Source organism: Megalobrama amblycephala, linkage group LG21 (assembly GCF_018812025.1).
Source record: "Megalobrama amblycephala isolate DHTTF-2021 linkage group LG21, ASM1881202v1, whole genome shotgun sequence".
NCBI lineage: Eukaryota > Metazoa > Chordata > Actinopteri > Cypriniformes > Xenocyprididae > Megalobrama > Megalobrama amblycephala.
The window spans coordinates 20,218,338-20,241,358 of NC_063064.1; the positions used below are offsets into that span (position 1 = coordinate 20,218,338).

At 38.3% G+C, this 23,021-nt stretch overlaps 2 protein-coding genes across 5 annotated transcripts in view; both read right to left on the bottom strand.

Annotated features, from left to right (window-relative positions):
* Positions 1-239: 239 nt before the first annotated feature.
* On the bottom strand, positions 240-6,193 carry si:ch211-161f7.2 (retinoic acid-induced protein 2). Its single transcript, XM_048173245.1, has 2 exons — positions 6,000-6,193; positions 240-1,761 (listed from the first exon to the last, which is right to left on the bottom strand). The coding sequence occupies exon 2, from the start codon at positions 1,404-1,406 to the stop codon at positions 348-350; it is 1,059 nt and encodes a 352-aa protein (XP_048029202.1). The 5' UTR covers positions 1,407-1,761; positions 6,000-6,193; the 3' UTR covers positions 240-347.
* A 7,282-nt stretch (positions 6,194-13,475) lies between these two features.
* The window catches only part of nhsb (Nance-Horan syndrome b (congenital cataracts and dental anomalies)), a 73,018-nt gene continuing 63,472 nt past the window's right edge, over positions 13,476-23,021 (bottom strand). For all 4 annotated transcript variants that reach the window (XM_048172562.1, XM_048172565.1, XM_048172564.1 and 1 more), the window contains 5 exons: positions 21,577-21,772; positions 21,346-21,477; positions 18,157-21,183; positions 17,422-17,545; positions 13,476-17,243 (listed from right to left, as the gene is read on the bottom strand). In XM_048172562.1, coding sequence (XP_048028519.1) covers positions 16,640-17,243; positions 17,422-17,545; positions 18,157-21,183; positions 21,346-21,477; positions 21,577-21,772 — 4,083 coding nt within the window. In that variant the 3' untranslated portion in view covers positions 13,476-16,639. The remainder of the gene's footprint in view (positions 17,244-17,421; positions 17,546-18,156; positions 21,184-21,345; positions 21,478-21,576; positions 21,773-23,021) is intronic.

Genomic DNA, 23,021 nt, shown 5'->3' on the forward strand with positions numbered 1-23,021 from the left:
AATTACTTTGTCAAATATATTTAAATAGTACACAGTTATTTTAAATTGTAATAATATTTCACAATATTACTGTTTTTTACTGTATTTTTAATTAAATAAATGTAGCCTTGGTGAGCAGACGAAACTTCTTTTAAAAACATTAAAAATCTTAGTGGTTCCAAACTTTTGGACTGTACTGTATATATATATATATATATATATATATATATATATATATATCAGATTTTAATGCTCTATATTATGACTACAGTTTATTATAACATGGTTGCCTTGTCAAAAAAAAAAAAAAAAAAAGGTTTTGAAATAGTCTGCAAAACTAGTTCTATATACCATGTGCTTATTTTCGTCTATTTTCTGGGCAGAAAAGTCAGATTCTGTTTCTTATATGTTTTCCCATACATTTTTTGTGACCAGTCCCTTTTGAAATGTACACTTCTCTGTAGTTCACTACAAAGAGGGTAAGCTCTGGATGATCTACTAGAGCTGTCCTGTGGCCCATTATCCTGGCTCCTGTCTGGTTTCATGGGGAAGTTTATCATGTAGTCCTGTGAGAAACCTCTTCGTTTGTCACAGAAAGGGGCAAGAACGGTCTCTGTGGGCGACACGAAGACTTTGACTGTTTGAGTTGAGTGCACAATCCTGCCATTGTAGTCTTCATACTTTGAATCTGTGATGTTGTTTCCATTGCCTTCATGTATTTCCCCTTTGTATTGTGTGTTTTGTCCATTCATATCATCATGCCAACATCTACCATTTGAGCTTACCAAGGATAGATCCAGTGGTGAATTTGGTGAAGCAGATAACAGATGTTCCTGCTTGGTTTGGGTTGCTTTAAGTGAGAGGTCTAGCACCTCGTCCTGAGACTCTGTTGGGGTGTGTGGAAATATGGGGTAAGCCATGCTACTGGTACAGCAAGAGATTGTAGGTGAGGTCTGCATGCTTTTGTCAATCATATAACCAGTTCTGGAAGTTTTAATAAAAGCTTTTGAGTCTAAACTCTGATGGATTTGGATAGGGATTGGGATTGGTATGGGCAACGGCACTGGTAACGGGACCACAACTGGATAAGGTACCAACAAGGTTGCTGGAGGGATCAATGAGGTCATTGGTGTGCTAGTGGGCTGAACAGTTTCATGTGGCAAGAAGATTGAAGTTAAAGGGATTGGCTGGTCTGGACCAGTGAATTGATTCTCTGACAAAGCATAATTGGTCAGAGAAGGTTGTAGATCTTGCAAACATATAGCAGTTCCAGGGTTTTGAAACATTGGTACGTCTGTGTTGTAAACCCAAGCTTCTGGTTGACTCAATAGCAGATTTTCAAGCAAAGCACTTGTCTGAATATTGGGAAATGGACGAGAGTTTGAGGAAGGTGGAAGATGGGAGTTCAAATGCCGATCTAGGACCATGGCTCTTGTGCTTGAAGCAGGCACAATCAAAGGAGAAAACCTGACAAACCCCCAGCTAACTGAAGGTGAACAGGCAGTACAAAAAGCCTGTTTCCAAGACAGACAGACTGCAGCAAAGATGTGGTCACTTCGAGAGCAAGATTCACTGAGTGTTTATCAGAAGGAATGAATTCAGGTGAGATTTTTGTGGATTGTTCTTTGGAATTGACTTAGAATAGTGGTATTTCTGTGTTGGTCTGATGTTTCTTTACCTCTTTTCTTTGAAGGTCCTCCATTGTAGACTCATAAGACATGGAGTTTCTACTCAAAAGAGATGCCAAACTTCATAAAAGTCCTTCTGATTGAGCATGTGTTTCTGGTGGGGAAAAAAGAGGTATCATCAAAACAATGTTTTTGCATTCCGTGTCAATGGATGACTTAAACAAGAGACTTGCAAATATAAACAGCAGAATTATTTATAGATTCTTCTGTTGATTTACAAGAAATCTCAAGGACAACAAAGTAATTTGCTTAGTTTAGTGAAAAATGTTTCCAGGATATTGTCTCCGATATTAAGTCACCCCGAGGACAAGCAAGGCAGACAGTTAATCCATAATAAAAAGCAAATCCCTTTAGCACACACACACACACACACACACACACACACACACACACACACACACACACACACACACACACACACACACACACACACAAAATAAAGAGTATAAACATTTCACACAGCCATCTTACTGGTGTTTTTTTTTACGTACAGACAAAAAAAGTATATTATAAACTTGAGTTTGTGCATCAGGGAACAAATTTATTTAAAAAATAGAGCTGCAAGCAGCAATTATGGGGCCAAGCACAAAAACGGCATAAGAAGCCAGCCAACATGGCTGGGAGCATCATACCAACAGCAGCAGTGAGCAATCAAAGACTTATTAAGATAATTTTAGGCAAAATAGCTGAAAAATGATCAAAAATGAGGATTTACTGGTTCATCACTTTCGACCAATAGGTGCTGCTGTGACCAAATTAATGTGGTATGGTCAGAGTAAGGTGACAATGACACTTGCAAAGTTTGGTGTCAATATGTCAAAGCATTGCAGAGATACAGCTTCAAGACTGGGTTTTGCATGATGTCTCAAATTCATTGCTCCGGTATACAAAAACGGTTTGACATATCGACTTGAAATCAATAACTTTTTGTCTGCATGGTCTGAAGATGATACGGTTCGAAAATTCAAAATGGCCAACGGCCAAAATGCCCGATATGGGAAATGGGAAATTGGTTATCATTCGACACGGCATGATGCCGAAATGCCAAATTTATGATTTTTGGACAAACCCATCAGAAGTTATAAGCAAAAATAGCCATTTTTCATATCTCCACACCAGTAGGTGGCGCTGTGCCGAAACAATGCATGATGCCTCAGGTCATGCTTGTGATGACATGTACCAAGTTTGGTCAGAATACAACAAAGCATTGTGGAGATACATCCTTATTTCTATTTTCGCAAGCACTACATACAATTCGTTCGCGTGTTTTACGAAAACGGTTTGAGGAATCGACTTGAATTCCATAGCTTTTTGTCGGCATGGTCTGAAGATGATCTGGTTCAATTTAGATTTTTGAATTTTTGAAAATCGGAGTTACGGCCTAGGAGGAGTTCGAAAAAGTAGTTTTTTCAGAAATTTAGGGTGCATTCGAATCGGCTTGACCCAAGGAATCAGAGGAAAAAAGAATTTTGTTTCTAGCCCTTACAGTTCAAAAGTTATTAGCATAAACACAAGTGCAAATTTGGACAGCTGGTGGCGCTAGAGGGATTGAGTTAGAGACTCCAAATTTGCTATGGACAAAGGTTAGACTGTCCTCTAACTGTGTACCAAATTTCACAACTTTCCCGCAAGCGGTTCTATGGCCTGCCATAGACTTCAAGAGCGGAAGAAGAAGAAGAAGAAGAAGAAGAAGAAGAAGAAGAAGAAGAAGAAGAAGAAGAATCGAAAATAAAAAGAACGCCAACAGATACAATAGGTGCCTAAGCATTACCAAATTTTGGTATAGTTCATCCAAAAGCAAAAATTTTGTCATTTACTCTTTTTAAATGGTGATGAGGATGACCTGAGGGTGAGTAAATTATCATTTCTGTCTGAACTATCCCATAAAAGGCAGCTCTGTGAATCACAGAAAGCTATTCTGAACCACACGTTTTATAACAACAAATTCTGTGCAACTGCAAACCTGATGCATGTTATGTTGTTTCAACTTCCCATTTTCAATTTGGTGGACTAGTATACAGTTTCCACACTGGAAAGAGGCACACGATCATTCCCCCTCCTCGAATGGTGTCTCCAGCAGAGGAGGTTAAGCCCAGGGTAATAGTCCATATGAAACTGTTTAGTGGCTGAGGAGCCATGCGGTGCATTTGTCTACACAAATACATTCACACATATAAAATAGGAAACATCCCCAAATAATCTGGAAGCATTAATGTAATACATAAATCAAGCTGATGATAGTTCAGATTGCATTAGACTTTCCTGCTAAATAAATATTTTTGGTCTTGCTGCTGTATGGGATATTTTCTTGTGGCAATGGTCAGAAACTGCAGTTTGAACACAGTGGCCTCAAGTGAAGATATAGTCGACTTAAATTCGGCCTGGCGATGTTCATCCGACAGCTTAGCAATCCCCGCCACATTGAGCTCGCCGGAATCGCCTTCAGCGAGGTCCGTTTTGGTTTCTTTTCTGCTTTGCTTACTCAAATTGGAGGTCATGTTAACGAAAGAGTATAAATTTCGTCCACGTGGTCAGTTTGAAAATGAAATAAACATAGAGTGGCTCAAACAAAACAGTAAAAGCGGGAGCCTTCTGCCTTCCGGAAGTCAACCCCTTATGGGATATTTTACATGAAATACAATGAGAATGAGATACAATATTCAATCCAAAAATTAAACATAATGTTCTTTTGTAATCAATAACAATTCATTTTGTATTTTTTATAATTATTATTAATACTATATTATTAATAGCACTGCAACTGAATCTACAGTGCGAAAGAGACAGCCGTCCTCTTAAACAGTGCAGTCTGATTCCCTAGTGAACGACTTTAACGAGACAGCACTTTTTGTGAATCAAATATACAGCGCAAAGTCCGATTCCCGAACGAATGATTGTTTTGTTTAGTGAATCACTTTTGAATAAACTCTGTTTAAATGCTATTCTTCAGAAATTTGCAAGTGAATAAAATAATGTTATGAAATTGTCATCCATCTCTATTTGTGTAAACCTTTGGAAAATAAACACCATTAAAATGCTTGCCAAGAATGATAAATAAACAAATTGGGATCTCGAGCAGGAAAATTACAATGTCATTCACTGGCTTTGGCAATGCTTAAACTGTAGACCGAGACAGAACCTTATAAATGCCAAAACCTTAAAAAAAAAAAAAAAGACACAAACATTAAAATGATCTATACATTCATTGGAATTAATGCTATGCTTAACATAGGGGAGAATTTATTGATGTTTTGGGAAACATTTTAGCATCTCTTTCAAAAGCATTTAGAATGGTTCTGGGCAGTCGATATGTTTTGGGAAATTTAATCCACATAAAAGCTTGGTTAGCAATAATATAAATGAATAATATTGAGCAGATGTTAGAGCTGCTTCGGGTTACATTGCAAAGAACAAATCTGCAAGATGAGAGGAGACGGGTCTTTCAAACTATCATGTCTGTGCTTTGACAATTCTTTAAAGATCTGCAGTGGGATTTAATGCAATCATGAATCACATACGGTCAATGAAGAGAAATCCTTCTTTCATTTTTCAGTTTTATAAAATAGGATATCAGTAGATAGTAGCTCAGAAAGGGCACAGAGGCAAATGTCTTCTCAAACCTTCATTTAATCTAGTGAGAAGTTACATAAGCCAGATATGTTCAGTGTCATGATCTAGATCTAGGTCTAAAACCTCCAGTGAAAATGCTTGTGTAAAAATTTCTTTACAAATTAAGTGGAAAATGTACATGAATTTCAGAATGTCTTTTAGTACTTCCAGGTTAAATATTTTTTTTTAAATATTTTCCCATTCAATTTCTTCATCTATAAAAATGGATGACTTTCAATCTGGCCTCCATAAGTTTATTAACCTAAACTTTACTTCTTGAACAACATTTCAAACAACCAATCAGATTTGAGGGACAAGTTTACAGTTTATGTCAGGTTTAGGCTTGCAGCCAGGGTTAGGTGCTTCTACATTGGTGTTATTCACCTATCATTTCTCTCTGATTTTAGGGAGAAGTTATGGTAGGGTTAGGTTTAGGGGTAGGGATGGGACTACATTTTCAGACAGGACTGTTGTTCCAGGATCAACAAAATATGTTAATCCAAGAACATGTTTTACTTGGCAAAAATACAAGTACTGAATGCTAGAGATGAAACCCTTTGACACTGACATTGAATTCTTGCAAACTGAGACACATTTCAGTGAAACTATCAAGTTTGAAAGGCAAGTTAAAGAGATAAAGTTAAATACATTTAATATGTCTTTAAAATGCTCTTTAAATCTAATTTACAATAATCTGTTAATTGTGAACAGAAACACTCTTACCTTTTTCAGAAGGTGGCAGTTCAGGTACTGTTTTAATCAATCCTATTGATGTTGTCAAATTAATTTAGTAGCAAATCTCAATCACTGGATAAACAGCAGTCTTGCAGAAGAGTCGGCTCAGTCTGTCTGATAGCTGCAGATCTGTGAGAAAGCACCCTGATGTAGTGAATTAACTTTAGGACGGCCCATTCTGTGCTGCTGTATCATCTGAATGAACTCTTAGAAGAAAGTTTTGTCCACATTATCGACTTGACTACCATTTCAAGTGACAGAATACACAAACTGAACATGCACCAATTTAATTCTACAGTGGAGTTTTAAACTGGGCTTTTTGAAGTTTCTTTTATTAAGATCTCGGAGTGTCACTGGAACAAAGAGTTTGTCAGAAGTGATGGTGGTCTGTTGCCTCATGTCATCTCTGGTCTCCTGCCTCTGAAAGACCCATTGTTCCACATTCAGCCTCAAAGACTGCCATGACCTTCAACAATGCTGTGCGCTAACTTCAGGGGCCAGAGGGTCCTCCTCTGACTAACACCCTCCAGCCATATCTTGTCCGGCGCTTAATCACTTATCAATGGCTCTTGTCTAATCTCTTATAGAAAGTTCAAAAAGCCTCATGGATCATGAGGGCTTTGTTCACTTTCTCTCAGTGACATCTCACTCACATATGAATACAGTTCAGTTGTTAAGTTTTTTTATTTTTCATTTTCTTTTTAATAATGTTATAACTGAAACTAGCCATATAGTGTGTTCTTATGTTTGGATCTCATTACTGTTAGGCTACATTCACACTGTCAGTCCAAATCCGGATATTTGTGTATCCGATTGGAATCTGATCTAAAATTATTGACTGTCCACATTGTGTATCGCAACTGTTCATATCGGCATTGGTTTCTATGGCAATGACATTGTGTTGGTTGGTACCCACGTAGAAGGCGACGTTCTCAGGACCTTGTGCAACATTCCCTAAAAGTTCTCTAAAGGTGACGAAAATTCAGAACCTTTACAGAACATTCGGGACATTCTTAAAATGGTTAAAAATTGGTAATGAAAGTGCTGCAGTTCAAGGTTCCTTATATGACTTTTGGGGGAAGTTCTCTTTTGGTTATTTTATGGTCGCACAAGAACGTTACAAAGAGAACATTTGGGAAGTTAAAGAACGTCCTATAGTAATAGTCTACTAAACATTCCCAGAACGTCCTGAATGTTCCCTGAAGGTCCACCAAAATAACGTCCAAAAGAGGACGTTTTAAGAACGTCCCGAATTTTCTGTAAATTTTCAGAATTTTCGTCACCTTTAAAGAACTTTTAGGGAATGTTGCGCACGTTCCTGAGAATGTCGCCTTCTATGTGGGAGGTTACCCCGCTAGAAATTTTATGTTCCCAGAACATTCTCAGAACGTCCCCACTGGTGTTAAGGACATTGTCTACTAACAGAGATGGTCACGATGTGGAGTTCTTTTAAGGTTTGGGGGACGTTATTTGGTGGACCTTCAGGGAACATTCAGGACGTTCTGGGAATGTTTAGGGGACTATTACTATAGGACGTTCAGAAAAATTTCCAAATGTCCTCTTTGTAACATTCTTATGTGACCATAAAATGAACCAAAATGGAACGTCTCCCTAAAGTCATATAAGGAACCTTGAACTGCAGCACTTTCATTACCAAAAAAGGATGTTTTATGTTCCAAATGTTCTGTAAAGTTTCAGAATTTTCGTCACCTTTAGAGAACTTTTAGGCAAAATTGTGCAAAGTCACGAGAACATCGCATTCTATGTGGGTGCTTCATAGAAAATAATAAAGTTTGAAGTCACCATTATGGAGGTGAGCGTTTTCTTCAGATGGGCTCTTGATTATTGATATTTTAATGTTAGATTTTCTCTGGCTGCTTTAATAGTTTCCAAAACATGATTGTTACAGCAAAAAATGCAAGAGAAATTCTGATCAGATGAACTGGGTTATTTAGTGATGATGATTCGCTGATTTTTTTTTTTTTTTAATTCATTATACTGAGTTCTGAGCTGTGTCTTTAAGACTCATTCAGACATCATGAATCAGTGTATGAACCTCAACAATGGTGACCATAAACAATTTTTTTTTTTTTGTGACTTTAGTAGCTTGTTTTGTGATGTTCAGAGTTAATCTGTTTATCTGAAAATGTTGTCACCATTGTTGAGGATCATACGCAGAATCTTGATGTCTGTGTAAATCTACATGACACTAACTGAATAATTTCTGCACAATGATAAAAACTTTTTTTTTTAAATTTCAAAGCAGGACAGGATTTCCTGCAGTATCTATAACAACATGAAAGAAAGTACAATATTCAGAGATCATTGAATAAGACCACTGTATGATGATGATATCAGATGATTTGTTTTTAGTATCAAATGCTTTAGAATCACACAGTTACAACAATTGAAGAAAAAATAAGGTCAAAAAGTCAAGGGTCAGGAGCCCAACTAAAGCAAGCGCTTACCTCCATAACGGTGACATCTAGAAATTTTGATAAAACAACAGCTCCTCATTAAGAAGATTTGTATGAAAGAAATAAAGTCAGAGTGGTTTGTAATAAGTGAAGATGCTGAGATCTAGAGAGATCTGTTAGTGTTTAATGTTCTGTTTCTGTTATCTGAGTTTTATGAGGTTATCATTGTGCTGGAGAGCAGAGCCTGTGCTTCAGTCAGTGATGATCCAGAAACACTGATGTTCTGCTGCATGTTGCTTTATTTAAAGGTTGCAGTAACTGTGTAGTTGCTGATGCAGTGATACAGCCGTTACATTGGCTCATGTGTGTGCTGTTGTCAGCCAATGACTTACTGCAAGAGATTTGCATTTAAAAAAAAAGGTTTTATAATAATAATCCAGGAAATACCTGTAAAGGTCTTTTTTTTGTAAGACAACAGTTTTTGTTTGAACAGCTCAAATTTTCAATTAAATTTTTTGACAAGGTCCTGAATGTTCCCAGAAGGTCTGTCAAATAACGTCCCCCAACCCTTAAAAAAACTCCACATCATGACCATCTCTGAACGTTCTGGGAACGTTACTAGGCAACGTCCTTAACACCAGTGGGGATGTAAAATTTCTAGCGGGGTAGTCGGTTTTGTTCTGTTATGAGATTTCAAAGATTTTTTCCATTACGTGATTTCAAGGATGCTCGTTTTTTTTTTTTTTAGTTACGACATCTCAATGATGATTGGTTGTCAGTGTCAGTCAGTTTTGTTTTGCTATGAGATTTCAATGGCGATTGGTTTTGTTGGGTTAAGATTTTAATGACGGGCGGTTTTATTCGTCTACCAGATTTTAATAACGTCTGTTTTATTCGGTTATAAGATTTCAGTAATGTCTGCTTTTGTTCAGTTATGAGACCTCAATGACGATCAGTTTTGTTCCTTTACGAGATTTGAGAGTCAGTTTTCATTGTCAGTCAGTCAAATTTTCATTTGTTCATTTACGAGATATCAATAGCTTTGTTTTGTTGTGAGATTTTAATGATAGTCTGTTTTGTTCAGTTTTAAGATTTCATTTTGATGGTTTTATTGTTACGAGATTTTTTATTAGTGTATTATTATTATTATTATTATTATTCATCTATTTATTTTTATTTGATTATTTTTATATTTTAATTTTAAGAAATCATTTTATTTAGTAAGGATGTGTTAAACTAATAACAAGTAATAGTAAATGATTATATTGTTAGAAAAGATTTCTATTTTGAATAAATTCTGTTCTTTTTAACCTTTTATTCATCAAGGAATCCTGAAAAAAGTATCACAGGTTTAACTGTTTCCAATACTGATAATAATCAACATATTAGAATGATTTCTGAAGGGTCATGTGACACTGAAGACTGGAGTAATGGCTGATTAAAATTCAGCTTTGCATCACAGAAATAAATATTTTAAAGTATATTAAAAGAGAAAACCATTATTTTAAATTCTAATAATATTTTACAATATTACAGTTTTTCTGTATTTTTGATCAAATAAATGCAGGCTTGATGAGCATATAAGACTTCTTTCAAAAACATTAAAAATAGTAATGAAAAAAATACCTAAAAATAAGAGTGTTTCCAAGTTGTAAGACAGTCTATTAAAGTATTATATCATTTGTAATGTGAAACTAACTAATGAAGGGATTATTTATGCCCTAGGGTTACACCCCTTATTTTCTGGGGTTTATTTTAACCCTTTATTCAGTACAGTTTATGGCGACTGTACTGGGGCGTTGGGCAGTATGTGATGTGCTGTATGGACTATTTTACACCAGGGTGACACCCTTTATACAGTACAGCTTATTGCGACTGTACTGGGGCGTCAGGACCCACTCAGACAACAGGTTGATCAGACCTGCTGGCCTTTCTAACACCTCTTCCCACAGCTACCCAGCCTACCAGGAGGTCTCCCATCCAAATATAGACTGCGCTCAACCCTGCTTATAGCTGTGCCGGTGAAAGCTTCAGGTTGACCACTGCAGAGCTACCCCCACATAAATCTGAACGCATATAACACATTTAACACATGTAACACATTCACGGTAAGAATTACAGCAGATTTCTAGTTCCCAGCATGCTTTGCTTCTGACTGTTAAAGGAAGTGTCAATGTTGAAATTAAAGGTCCCGTTCTTCGTGATCCCATGTTTCAAACTTTAGTTAGTGTGTAATGTTGTTGTTAGAGTATAAATAAAATCTGTAAAATTTTAAAGCTCAAAGTTCAATGCCAAGCGAGATATTTTATTTAACAGAAGTCACCTACATCGAACGGCCAGTTTGGACTACATCCCTCTACTTCCTTCTTTAATGACGTCACTAAAACAGTTTTTTGATTAACCTCCGCCCACAGGAATACACAAGAGTTGCGTTTGTAGAGTGTGTTTGTCGCCATGTCGCCGAAACGCTGTTATTTTCATCCCGCAGTCCAATCACCGGGTCTGATTCCGGATCAAATTGATAGGGTAAAATTAAAGACATGTTTACAATAACACTGAGCGCGTGCATCTCCACGTTATGGTAAGAGGCGTGACCTTTCCGGGCAAGGTGCGCTAAGCTGCTGTCGAATCACAACACAGGAACCGCTGGCACAATCAGAACTCGTTACGTATTTCTGAAGGAGGGACTTCATAGAACAAGGAAGTCATCAGCCCGTTTTTATGACAGTGGAAACAGCGGTATACAGATAAGTAAATTATGTGAAAAATACTGGGGTTTTTTACACGCGAAACATGAACACATGTTATATTGCACACTATAAACACAATGAAAGCTTCAAAAAACCACGAAAAATGGGACCTTTAAGTGTTATTTCATGTGTTTTACTTAATGTTAATATAGGGGGATATCTGTTAGTGTTTAATGTTATATCATTTTGGAATTTAAAATGATTTCTGGTATGTCTGAGTTTTTTGGGGTTACCATTGTGCTGAAGAGTAGAGCCTGAAGTACTTAAAATCATTTGTTATTTATGTTAAAACATGTAAGATTATAATTGGTGGTTGTTTTAGTACATGCAGGTGTGATTGTGCCATTTTTGACTAGATATATAAAAGATGTATAATGGTAAAATTCACAGAGTTTAAAAGAAAAAAGAAAAAAAAAAAGGGAAAAATGAACATGGGTTTAAATATAACACTTTTTTTTAAAGTCACCATACAAGTTACATACAGTTCTTACAATAAGTTTGTTTGTCAAACACATTTGCAGTAGCAAAGACAAAGTGAGATCAGATGAGGATATTCAGCTATTGATGATTTTATAGAATAATCATCATGAGCTCAGTTAATATATTTATATTACAAACCTGGTGTGACTGCAATATGAGATCACACAAAGACATCAAGAATCAGCACATGATTCTCAATAATGGTGACAATCAAAAGTGTCATGCCGCAATGCATGCTGGGAACAATAGTACAAAACTCCCAGCATACATCAGAGCATGAATAAATTGCACAGCTGAATTGTCCTATTATTTTCTTTAATTCTAACTATTTGCTTTTATTTTTTGCCGTGGTTTTTGTTCTCTTTTAGTAGCTTTTTGTGATGTCCAGAATTTATTTACTTTTATTTTGTTGTCACCATTGTTGAGATCGAGATTCATATGCTAATCTTATGTTAATATGTTAATCTTCGGAACACAAATTAATATATTTTTGTTGAAATCCAATGACTCAGTGAGGCCTCCATAGGGAGCAATGACATTTCCTCTCTCAAGATCCATTAATGTACTAAAAACATGAGAGTGTGAGTACAGTGGTTCAATATTAATATTATAAAGCGATGAGAATATTTTTGGAGTGCCAAAAAAACAAAAACAAAATAACGGCTTATTTAGTGATGGCCGATTTCAAAACACTGCTTCAGGAAGCATCGGAGCACAAATGAATCATTGTATCGAATCTGCTGTTCGGAGCGCCAAAGTCACGTGATTTCAGCCGTTGGCAGTTTGACACACGATCTGAATCATGATCGACACACTGATTCATTTATGCTCCGAATCTTCCCGAAGCAATGTTTTGAAATCGGCCATCACTAAATAAGTCGTTATTTAGTTTTTTTTGGCGCACCAAAAATATTCTCGTTGCTTTATAATATTAATATTGAACCACTGTACTCACATGAACCGATTTAAATATGTTTTTAGCACCTTTATGGATCTTGAGAGAGAAAATGTCATTGCTCCGCTACAGTCCTCACAGAGCCATCGGATTTCAACTAAAATATCTTAATTTGTGTTCCGAAGATTAAAGAAGGTCTTACGGGTGTGGAACGACATGAGGGTAAGTAATAAATGACAGAATTTTCATTTTTGGGTGAACTAACCCTTTAAATGTATTAAAGGCACAACACAATTATTATATGAAGTTAGAGCTAAACTCTGCAGGACAGTGGACCGAGTTTGGACACCTCTGGTTTAGACTATGGACAGCGCTGGCACCGCATGGTGAAGCTTTCACGTTGAGAGGGACCAGGATGTTGTTTTCTAACAGCATGCGTTCCCTTTAATGTATGAGCCGAATAACAAGCGATTTGTTCAATTCACGGAAAAATGGCCTCCTCTTGTGGCGTGTTCCGGAATTTCAAAAATGCCTTCTACAAAACAGTCTAACTAAAGACTTGAAAGAAAGATAAAAATAACAAACCTTGTAGGATTGTCGACGGCAATTACATTTTCAGGCTCAAATCACCTCAATGGAGGGTGTCATATGCAAATAAGTGTTCAAATCTAAAAAGTCATATATTGACCCTCAGTCCCAAGTAGCAAATCATCAAGCAGTTCACTTAAACTATGCATCTCGTTATTTATGACACAAAAATCTTCAACCTCTCACCGAGAAGGACAATAAATCGCTTTTGGACATTCGATAGGCTACTAATTAAAAGAAGTTTTTTTTTTTTTTTTTTTTTTTTTTTTTTTTGAGTCAGTATCGAATCATTGAGTGCATGTAAATATGTAAATCATACTTCAGGCATCCATTCTTCAATGCAGTCACATTTATTGGCTTTCTCTATGCACAGTTACTAAGCAGTCACTTGAGCCGGCAAGAAATGGTTCAAATTTACAATGGAATTTTCACAATGTTTACTAAAAAATAAATACAGGACTGAGAGAGTCGCACAGCTCAAAAAATATACAAAGGCTTGGAATTAATGTAAACCTTTAAAACATGTTACAAAATGAAACATTTGTGTCTTCTCTTTTTTAACTTTATAAAGGATCATATGTACATGTTTATACAAAAATACAAAATGGATTCAAATCTCTTGAAGCGATATGCAGATTGAGATTTGTTTCCTGATTATTGTAACTGAATGAGATGCAGCTTGACATGGACATTATCATTTTAACCCTCTTTTTTTTTATTAATTCATCAATTAATTTATTATAATTTGCAATAATTTCACACCAAAACACATTTAAAACCATTTGGCAAAACAGACTGTGCTTCTCCATTAATGTAATTCAGCAAAAATGTGTCTAAAAAAAGAAAAAGAAAACAAAGAAACAGTCCAAGATGGATTATATTTCAGTTACAACAAAGAAAACAATAAAATAACTCTTGTGTAGTGTCTTTTGTTTTCTTTCGTTCGTTCTTTATTGATATGATTTTTTGTGTAGTACCTTGTACCTGTTTAAAACAGTCCAAAACTGTGTTGAGGTAAAACAATGATACAGATAACACACTTTGTGATTTCCCTTCATTTTTTCTTTAATATTTTGCAAATAAGGCCTAAACTGACTGGTTAGCTTCACTACAGGTAACTGGGTTGATACCTCAAAAGTGGCTACTGTTGTATGAAAAATAAAATAAAAACAAAAGACATATTCATTGCTACATATCTAAATGTTGTTGTCACGAGTGTTGTTTTCATGACTGCTTTTGCATCACAAGTACAGAGAGAAAAGTATGAAAAGGAAACCGATGAAGTCAATGACATTTTTTCCCCACCATATGGCAACAATGACAGAATATGGCCTGGGTATAGAATTCAAAGCACCAAAACATTTAACTACAGTTGTATAACATATAGAATAGCTTATTTGTTCAGATGCAAGTTTACAGCTAATTAGAAATGTTTACAAGTTCGCTATCTTCATCATTGGCTGATACACCCCTGATATGAAACATTTTTTCTTATTTTATTTAAATAAAGCTTTATCATTATTCTTTTCCAAATTCATTAACAAAATAATTCTCTGGATAAAATATCCCATAATTAAAAATACTTTTTTTTTCTATTAAATGTTGCAATCTAAAAGAAGATTTTATAGATTTAGTTCTAGTATATGGACATAAGGGAAAAAAAAGTAGTCTGTACTTCCAAAAGTCTGTAGTTATAAAGCAATGCTAATTGCAACAACCATCAGACAGGGTTGTATTAAAGGAGAAATAAGACGTGGCACATTGCAGCTCCTATTTAAGAGAAAACATCAGTTCTGTTAGTGTCTCAGAATATCCTGGAAGGTTCCTCTACCGGTATAAAACAATAAAAAGAATTCAATTCTCAAACCTCTTGGACATGACAGTACATGACAAACCAACAACAGTTCAGAAAAAAGGCTGAAATTTTATGTTTAAGTCAATCATCCATGTATATACAGATATGAGCAATGAATTTTAAACTGCTGCCTCTTTGCAGTTATTTCATCTATATATCCCAGAGATTGAGATATCAGTTCTCGCATTACATTAATCCCTAAATATAATTCTATCATCATTTAAACAAAATGGCCCCTCGCGCCTCAATCCGTTCTTTCAAAACTCAGCTGTACACGAATAGTGCTTCATTAGATTAGATTGTCCGGTTCCTCCACTAAATGGAAAAAAGCTCAAACTGTGTATACAGTGATGTAAAACTACAAATTTCAAACAAATCTTATACATTTTGTACATTTACTGAACATAGCACATACTCAACAAATTCAAGTGAAGGTGGAAATACATTTTAAGTGGAGATGTGACATGTTCTAGTGTTTTATTGCATGCTGTACAGAGGATGAAGAAACTGAATTACGACCACAGTGAAAGAGCGTTAATCAGATGGACGACCAAAAATCGATCTTTTCACAGCTTGTCACCTTCCCTTCAGTGGCACAGTGTAGGCTTGACAAATTAGCTAATTCCTATGAGTTTTGAACTCTGAGAAGACTTCCAACTCTGAAGAGTTTCACTTTAAAAGCGAATCCATTCTTCTTCAAATGTACAGTATGCTTGATTTTAAGGGTATTCACAGAATACATTGAGATTGAAGTAAATTTCTCTCTGAAGTCCTCATTTCTTCTGCAGTCACACATATTTTCCATGTTGGGTTTTTAAGTAAATATACACGATGACACCTGAAAAATGTGACAAAAATGCACAACCCAATTTGGGTCTTTGAAGAAATGGTAAACTAAACATAAAAAGGGTTACTTTTTTTTTCATAACAGTTGTTGGAATACTGTTTGAGAGTTTGAGATTCAAACAGCATGAAAAGACACAGACACACACCACAGACGTTCCATTACTCTAAACGAAAAACTAAAACTGGATTACTTTTTTCAGATCACCTTGTTTTTTAACAGTACATCCAGGTTGTATATTTCAAGGTATAATTAACCAATTAAGTGCAAAAGAATAAATGGTTTTGCATACCAGTCCACTTTTAGAATTACGTTCATGACATTTCTGGCTTTTTGTCTCAGTAGTCTTTCCCCTTGCACACTTAGACACCCTGCTAAGAAAGGCCATGGTGCGATGATTGTCCTCAGAAAAGCTTCATGTATATTTGTGATGGATGGTGGAAACAGAATTGTTTTTTTGTCATATTAAAAAAGAAACAAGTTACCTTTTCAATATCTTGTTAAGGAATGACAACTGATTACACCTTATTTTGTGAGCATAAAAGTGTGGGATTATGATTCCTCGATTATTGGGTAATGCAAAAATTCATGTACGTCTTCCAAGTTTTTAGTTGACTTATAGTGTACAAAAGGAGCTTAAAGAAACCAATGTTTTTTTTTTTTCAAACCACAAACTTCAGGGGAGAACACTAAGGTAAATCATAATATGTATACAGCACTCTCACACAGTTCAAACAGAATATTTTCATATTATAAAAGATTTATCATTTCGCTAAGTGGTTAAAAAATTATTATACCACTAAGAGGAGCGGTCATCATGTGGACTTCCATCTGAGTTTTCAGTCTCTCCTTCTGATATGGCCTGCATCGGGGCAGTGTACAGCCGACTCCGCGTGCTATAGCGACTGCTGTTTGCAGCAGGTGGAATCCTAGAACGTCCCTGTCTGGAGGCAGCTGACATGGTAAGTGTTTTTGGGGAGAATCCCTCACTGTTGGCCTTAGGGAATGAGCTCGGAATTGGATCATCATTGCTAGTGGAATCCTGTTGGGGTATGGGGGGCTCCTCTGTTTGCCTTGCAGCCTCTAATAGCAGCTCTCCTTGAGTCTTGGGTGTGATGGGGCTCTTAAGGATCTCTGTAGCAGACATGCGGTAACTCGAGTCTGAGCGACTACCCTTCTTTAGCAGCAGGAGTTTAAATTCCTCACTGGATGTACTGGACTTTTTGGCACTCCTGTAGATGGGTCCTGAGGCTCGCTGGGAGTTGTTTGAAGGGACTGAGGAAGCAGGGGTGACAGGGCATACAGTAGGATTGCTGACAGGGATGGTTGCAGGTGCTACACCAGGCCGACTTTTTCCACTCATCTCCCCCGAGTCTTTACGTCCCAGCACTTTCCTTTTAGATCTGCAATAATTTAGTTGACAGTGTATTTCGGTCATATACACGTGCATTGTATGACATAATCAGTTTCCATGACTGCATGCAATGTCATCATCAAAACCAAAAGCCATAGAGAACATATAGAATGATTCACAAGACCCTGCATCGGTATGTAAAACAGGCTTACCTGTTTTAGGCTTACCTGTGTATCATAGCAAACAGATCTTCAGTTGTGCGTAGTTTGTTGGGGGATGGAAAAGCATTTTCATCATCAGGTTTAGAGTCATCAGTCAAAGGAGAGGATGAATTGTCACTAGGAGTTGATTCTGTCAACATGCAGAGCATTAATACATCAAGCTCAACCTCAAAGATATACATTCAACGGCTTTAATGTGAAATCAACCTTGTAAAAAATGTATGCTATGCCTACTACAGTTACATCATGTGAAATAGTTGACCAATATATTGGTTTTACTGATTAATCAGCACCTACAGTATGGTTGTATAGTTGCATGGAATAGCGGCCTCTAGAGGTGAAATAAAAACAATCACTGACTCTTCCTGGAGTTTGTGTCTTGTGACTATGCTATGCACTGATTTAAAACATTATGGCCTGGTTTCACAGACAGGGTTTAGCCAGGATTAAGCCTTATTTCAATTAGGATATTTAAGTAGCTTTTATGAACATACCCTAGAAAAAAACATTACTGGTGTGCATCTTAAGAAAAAAACAATGGCACTGACATATTTTAAGATATGTCAGTACAAGTTGCTTTCAGTTAAAGCAGTTCAAACATGCATTTTAGTCTAGGACTAGCTTAAGACTTGTCTGTGAAAACGGGGGTAAAAGTTTAAAGTACTCGTTATCATTACATACAGTCATGGTACAATAAATCAATCAAGTTTAATATGTTGCCGTTTTTTACAGGACAATTACCCTTGCTGAAGTAGTCCTCTGTGTCCGGGGTCGACTCTTCTTCCCTCATGTCCTGTGAGGCACTTCTGGTTGCGACACCTGATGTCTCATAATCCTCCTCTCTGCCTTGTACATCGCCGATTGTGTAAATGTGCGATGCCTCTTGAGTTGAAACAGGCACTTTGTCAGGACTGTTGCACAGTACAAAATTGCTTCTCTGTATTTCACTATAAGCCGGAGGCGGCATTGTACTGGCCAAACACACGGGCTGTGCTGAAGGGTCTGGCCGCGACAGGTGATTTATATCTTGTTTTAGTCTCTCTGGTGACATGGTCAGTTGCACATCTGGGTTCCTTCTGCAGTCTTGTTCTTGCTCAGTACTTTGACATGACCTTGTTGAAGAGTCTTCTTTTTCAGGAGTAGGATCTACAGGAGTTCTGAAAGCAGTCATTGCCCAGTAAGTACCAGGACCAAGCCTCTCCTGTTTCACTCTCACTTCCTCCTGGGGAAGAACAACGTTTTCCACCAGTGGAAATTGCGATTCACAGAACTGTGCCGAAGGGGGTTTGTAGGCTGGTGGTTTTCTGTTGTGCCTGTTGCTAGAGGACGGGGCGTCAGTTATTACTGTGGGGCACTTAGGGCGAGCCACTGGATTTGCACTGGCCAGAGCATAACCTTGGTTCCCCTCAGATGGTCTACAAATAGATCGCAGTTGCACTGATCTAAGAACAGTTGGAGTGATAGCCAAATGGGCTGAGCTGGGTGCTGTGCTTGTTGCAGACTCTGAAGAGGAAGCTGCAGCTGCAATGCGAGCCTCTGCAGCAGCGGCAGCAGCGACAGCTGCAGTGCGAGCTTCTGCAGCAGCAGCCGCAGCTATGGCAGCTTTCTGCTTATTCTGGTGGAGGATGTGCATCTGATTTCTGTGAGCAAAGTGCTTACTGTGAAGAGCACTTAGGTCGAGGTGACTGGGGGGTATGGCATGGAAGTCAGTTTCCCTCCTGGAGGAAATGCCTGGGTCTCTGACTAAAAGCTGTGGCTGTTGTAGGGAACAAAGTGAGGACTTCCTTTCAGGGACTTTGGGTTTCCTCTTGCCACTGGTTGGAGACAGAGGCCCTGGGAAGAAGGCGGAAGGGAAGGAAGATGTAGGTGTTTCAGACTGACTGGAATATCCACTGGAAGGGGATGCTAAGCCTGCCAGCTTTTCAGGGGAAGCCAGCTTGAAGTAACCTTCAGGTGGAGGAAGAGTTGGAGAAGCAGGTCTGGACCTGGGTTGACAGGCTTGCAATTCTGTACTTTCTGATGACTTGATGCATTCAATAACAGTTGTACCCGTAGCAGCACTAGAGTTGGACAGAGACCGGTAAGGGTCATTTGATTTCAAGTCATTGTGGAGCCAGAGGTCTGCATAGTCTGCTTGCACAGCACCTTCATCCTTAAAGGAATGTGTGTCTGAGGAACTGAATGGAGAGGAGCAGTCAAGAATGTCCCTGACATTCTCCACTCCCCATGCGCCAAGTGACTCAAGACCTGCAGTCTCAAGGTGCCCTGCAGAACCAGCCAAGTCAAGCTGCAGTTTCATCTCCCTGGAAGACAAGGGCAGCGGCAACTCGCACGTAATCTTTGGTTCGCTCGGCTCTAGAACATTCACACCACTGCTTGTTTCCTTTAATGAAGAGCTACGTTTTGGTGGGGGTGGCTTGGCCTTTGGTTTTCTTAAGGAGAGACACGGTCTGCCCAGTGTCCTGGTGGCTCTGTACTCTGACTGAGGGTATTCACCCATGCCAGGTGCTATATTCCCACTTGGGCCACAGTCTGGGTCAATGGCTGCATAGTTGTAGTAGCTTCTGCTACCCTTAAGACCACAGTCAAAGTGCATGGAGGAATAGAATCCTTCAGTGTCAACGATGTAGTGCATCTCAGATTTTCTAGTGGATGCCTGGTCACCGAAGCTCTCATAAGTTTCCCCACTCGAATAACTGGGGCAGCTAACGCCACTCTCATCCTCTCTGGAATGCTTTGGGCTGAAGTCTTGGGGGCAGGGCTGATCCTGCTGGTCCTGGGCACAGTTCCACTCACCATCACTAGCAGTGCTGACCCCAGCATCATCCATCTGATCAGTAGCCGATGAGGTAAAAGAATTGGATCGTTGCCCCTGTCCTTGTGGCTTTTCCATGTGGTAGGGATCAATTATGAAGCCAGTGGTATCATCAATGACATGGGACCCAGTATTGAGGGAAAGTTCTGAATCACAGTGCGAGGATCCAGTCAGGGGAGGGGAGGCAGCAGGCGGAAGAGTCTCAGACGTCTGCGATGGGCAAGTGGAGCTGCTTCCGCTCCAGTTGCCACTTGAGGACTGGTGATCCTCTTTATGGTCGATCTGGCTGCCAAGCACTCCTGTAGTAGAGGCAGAGTGGATGGGGCTGCTGAAAGTATCTGAGCTGGATGAAATCTCACAGCTTCCCATGTCAACTTTGCGTGGGAGCCTGGATCTGCCTCTCTCGATCCAGGCGTGGTCAGGGCTCTCTGAATGCTGCATACGTTTGAGGCTTCCAAACTGTAGCTCTGGCATGGCTTGGTCATCAGTACTCTCTTCCTCATCCTTTGGAATTCTCTGTCCTGGACCTGGTAGGAAGTCCTCAGCTTCATATGGAGAGAGCTCCTCATCTTCCTCTTCATCATCTTCATCATCATCATCATCATCATCACTGTCATCTTGGTCCTCATCCAGAAGTCGGCCACCCTCTCGTGGTAGACTTCTTGAACGAACACGAGTGGCTGTCGCTGCAGCATACACAGTATCAGAGCGATCCGGCAGAGAGGTGATGTTTCCAGTGGAGTGTGAGAGAGAAGCTGGAATTCCCTGACCCCTTTGGGCACGGATACGCCTCCGGGATGGAGCAGCAATCAGGAAGTCATCTGTCTGACAGCCAGAGTCCTTGGTGTGCAATACTCGGCCACTCAGGGAGAGCTCCTCATGCCACAGTGACTTGTGTGGGTTGGCATGGATGATAACTGTTCTCTCTCTAGCCACAGGTGATTCATCAGAATCTACAGGTAAATTAGAAAATCAATAATTAAACAAACTATATCCAGATATAATTGAAGAAAATGTGATATGCAAATGTTATATGTAAAATGAAGAGAAGTTTTGATATAAAAAGTTCCTTTGATGAACTGGAACTTTAGATGGAAAGTATCTGTTGGCTATACCCATGTCTTGTTGAACCCGTTTGGGGATTCCAGTGATCGTTTTTCGCCTCCTGAGTTTCCGTCGTCTCTGTAGAACCGACTGTGAATGAACAAGAGAGCAGCGAGCACTAGCTTCTCTGTCAAATCCAACACCTGTGAAGAAAAATAATATAGACCCTCAGTACTAGCAAATCATATGTCGTAGTCTTCTTTTTGTGCAAGTTTGAATTGAATCTGAAGTAGCTGCTTTACCAGAAACATTTATTGGAATGATACAGGATGAAATCACTTGAGAGTCATTCTTTATTCTCTCTTCTGGCGTGGGAAGAGGCAGGGCTTTGGACCAGTTGGTCTGTTTGTCCAGGGTGGTAGGTATATTGGGAACAGGACATTTAGGCCTATGGCTCATCACTGGCAATTCTCCATCTGTTTCTGTGTTGGTACCAGCCTAATATGGGATGATGTTAGAATGGTTAACTGTATTTAGAACCAGATTGATGATTTAAGATGTCAATCCAAATACACAGAATGTAAACACAGTTGAATGTAAGAAGAAAATGTTATCTATAGGAACAGTTTTTATTCAGTGGCCCCAAAAACTTCTGGAAAAAAAACCCTTCTTACTTAAAGGTGCAGTAAGCAATTTGAAAAACGCTGTTGAAAAGTGGATCGGACCGAGTACCAAAACACACTTGTAGCCAATCAGCAGTAAGAGGCGCATACACTCCTGACGGGGAGGAGAGAAAGCTCAGTGCACAAGACAGACAAGATGACTACTGAAAGAAAGAGAGATGGCAGAGAAAATACAAAAGAGGAAAAGGCCAGGGGAATATAACTCTAAACAGAGGGGTTACGATCAGGCAAGAGGTATGACCCGCGTTAATATCAGAGAAGCTTTCCAGCACTGGAGAGACCTTAAGGAGCAGGAAGGCCAACAGCAGAAATTGCTTACTGCACCTTTAATGTACAAATTTCAGAGAAAATATACAATAAGTATACAAAATAGCTAACCAAGCGGCAACTGATGCTTGACCTTTTCCTCAAATCTAAGACATTCATACATTTAAATAAGGCTTAAGTGTCCAAATACTTTTTGGCAGCAACAGTATGAAGTAGTCAAGTAAATACAGACATGAATTGTCAAATTCTGTGTTAAAAAGAAATTCAGCTTCGATTATGAGGCAGAGAGCAATGGAGAAGACATACAATAGATATTTTGTTTTAGAACAAGAAAAAAATGCATGCAAATGTATAAAACATTGTCTTCATGAAGGTCAGGTTTCACCCTAGAGAGTAAATAAGCTAGAAAGGAAACCCATGGAAAAATCATGAAATAAATCTGTTTTACTCACACAAAATTTAGCAGAATAGTATTCAACATCAAAGCAAAAACTACAAGGAAGGATCTTACTATATTAGATCTCTGTGTGCTATGTATGCCAAATGCAGTATATCACAGAAATATAGTAATATATTTATATATTATATATGAATATTGTCCCAAATGATACTGAGATGCACCATTTAAAATGCTGTAATTTAAAGGTCCCGTTCTTCGTGATCCCATGTTTCAAACTTTAGTTAGTGTGTAATGTTGTTGTTAGAGTATAAATAAAATCTGTAAAATTTTAAAGCTCAAAGTTCAATGCCAAGCGAGATATTTTATTTAACAGAAGTCGCCTACATCGAACGGCCAG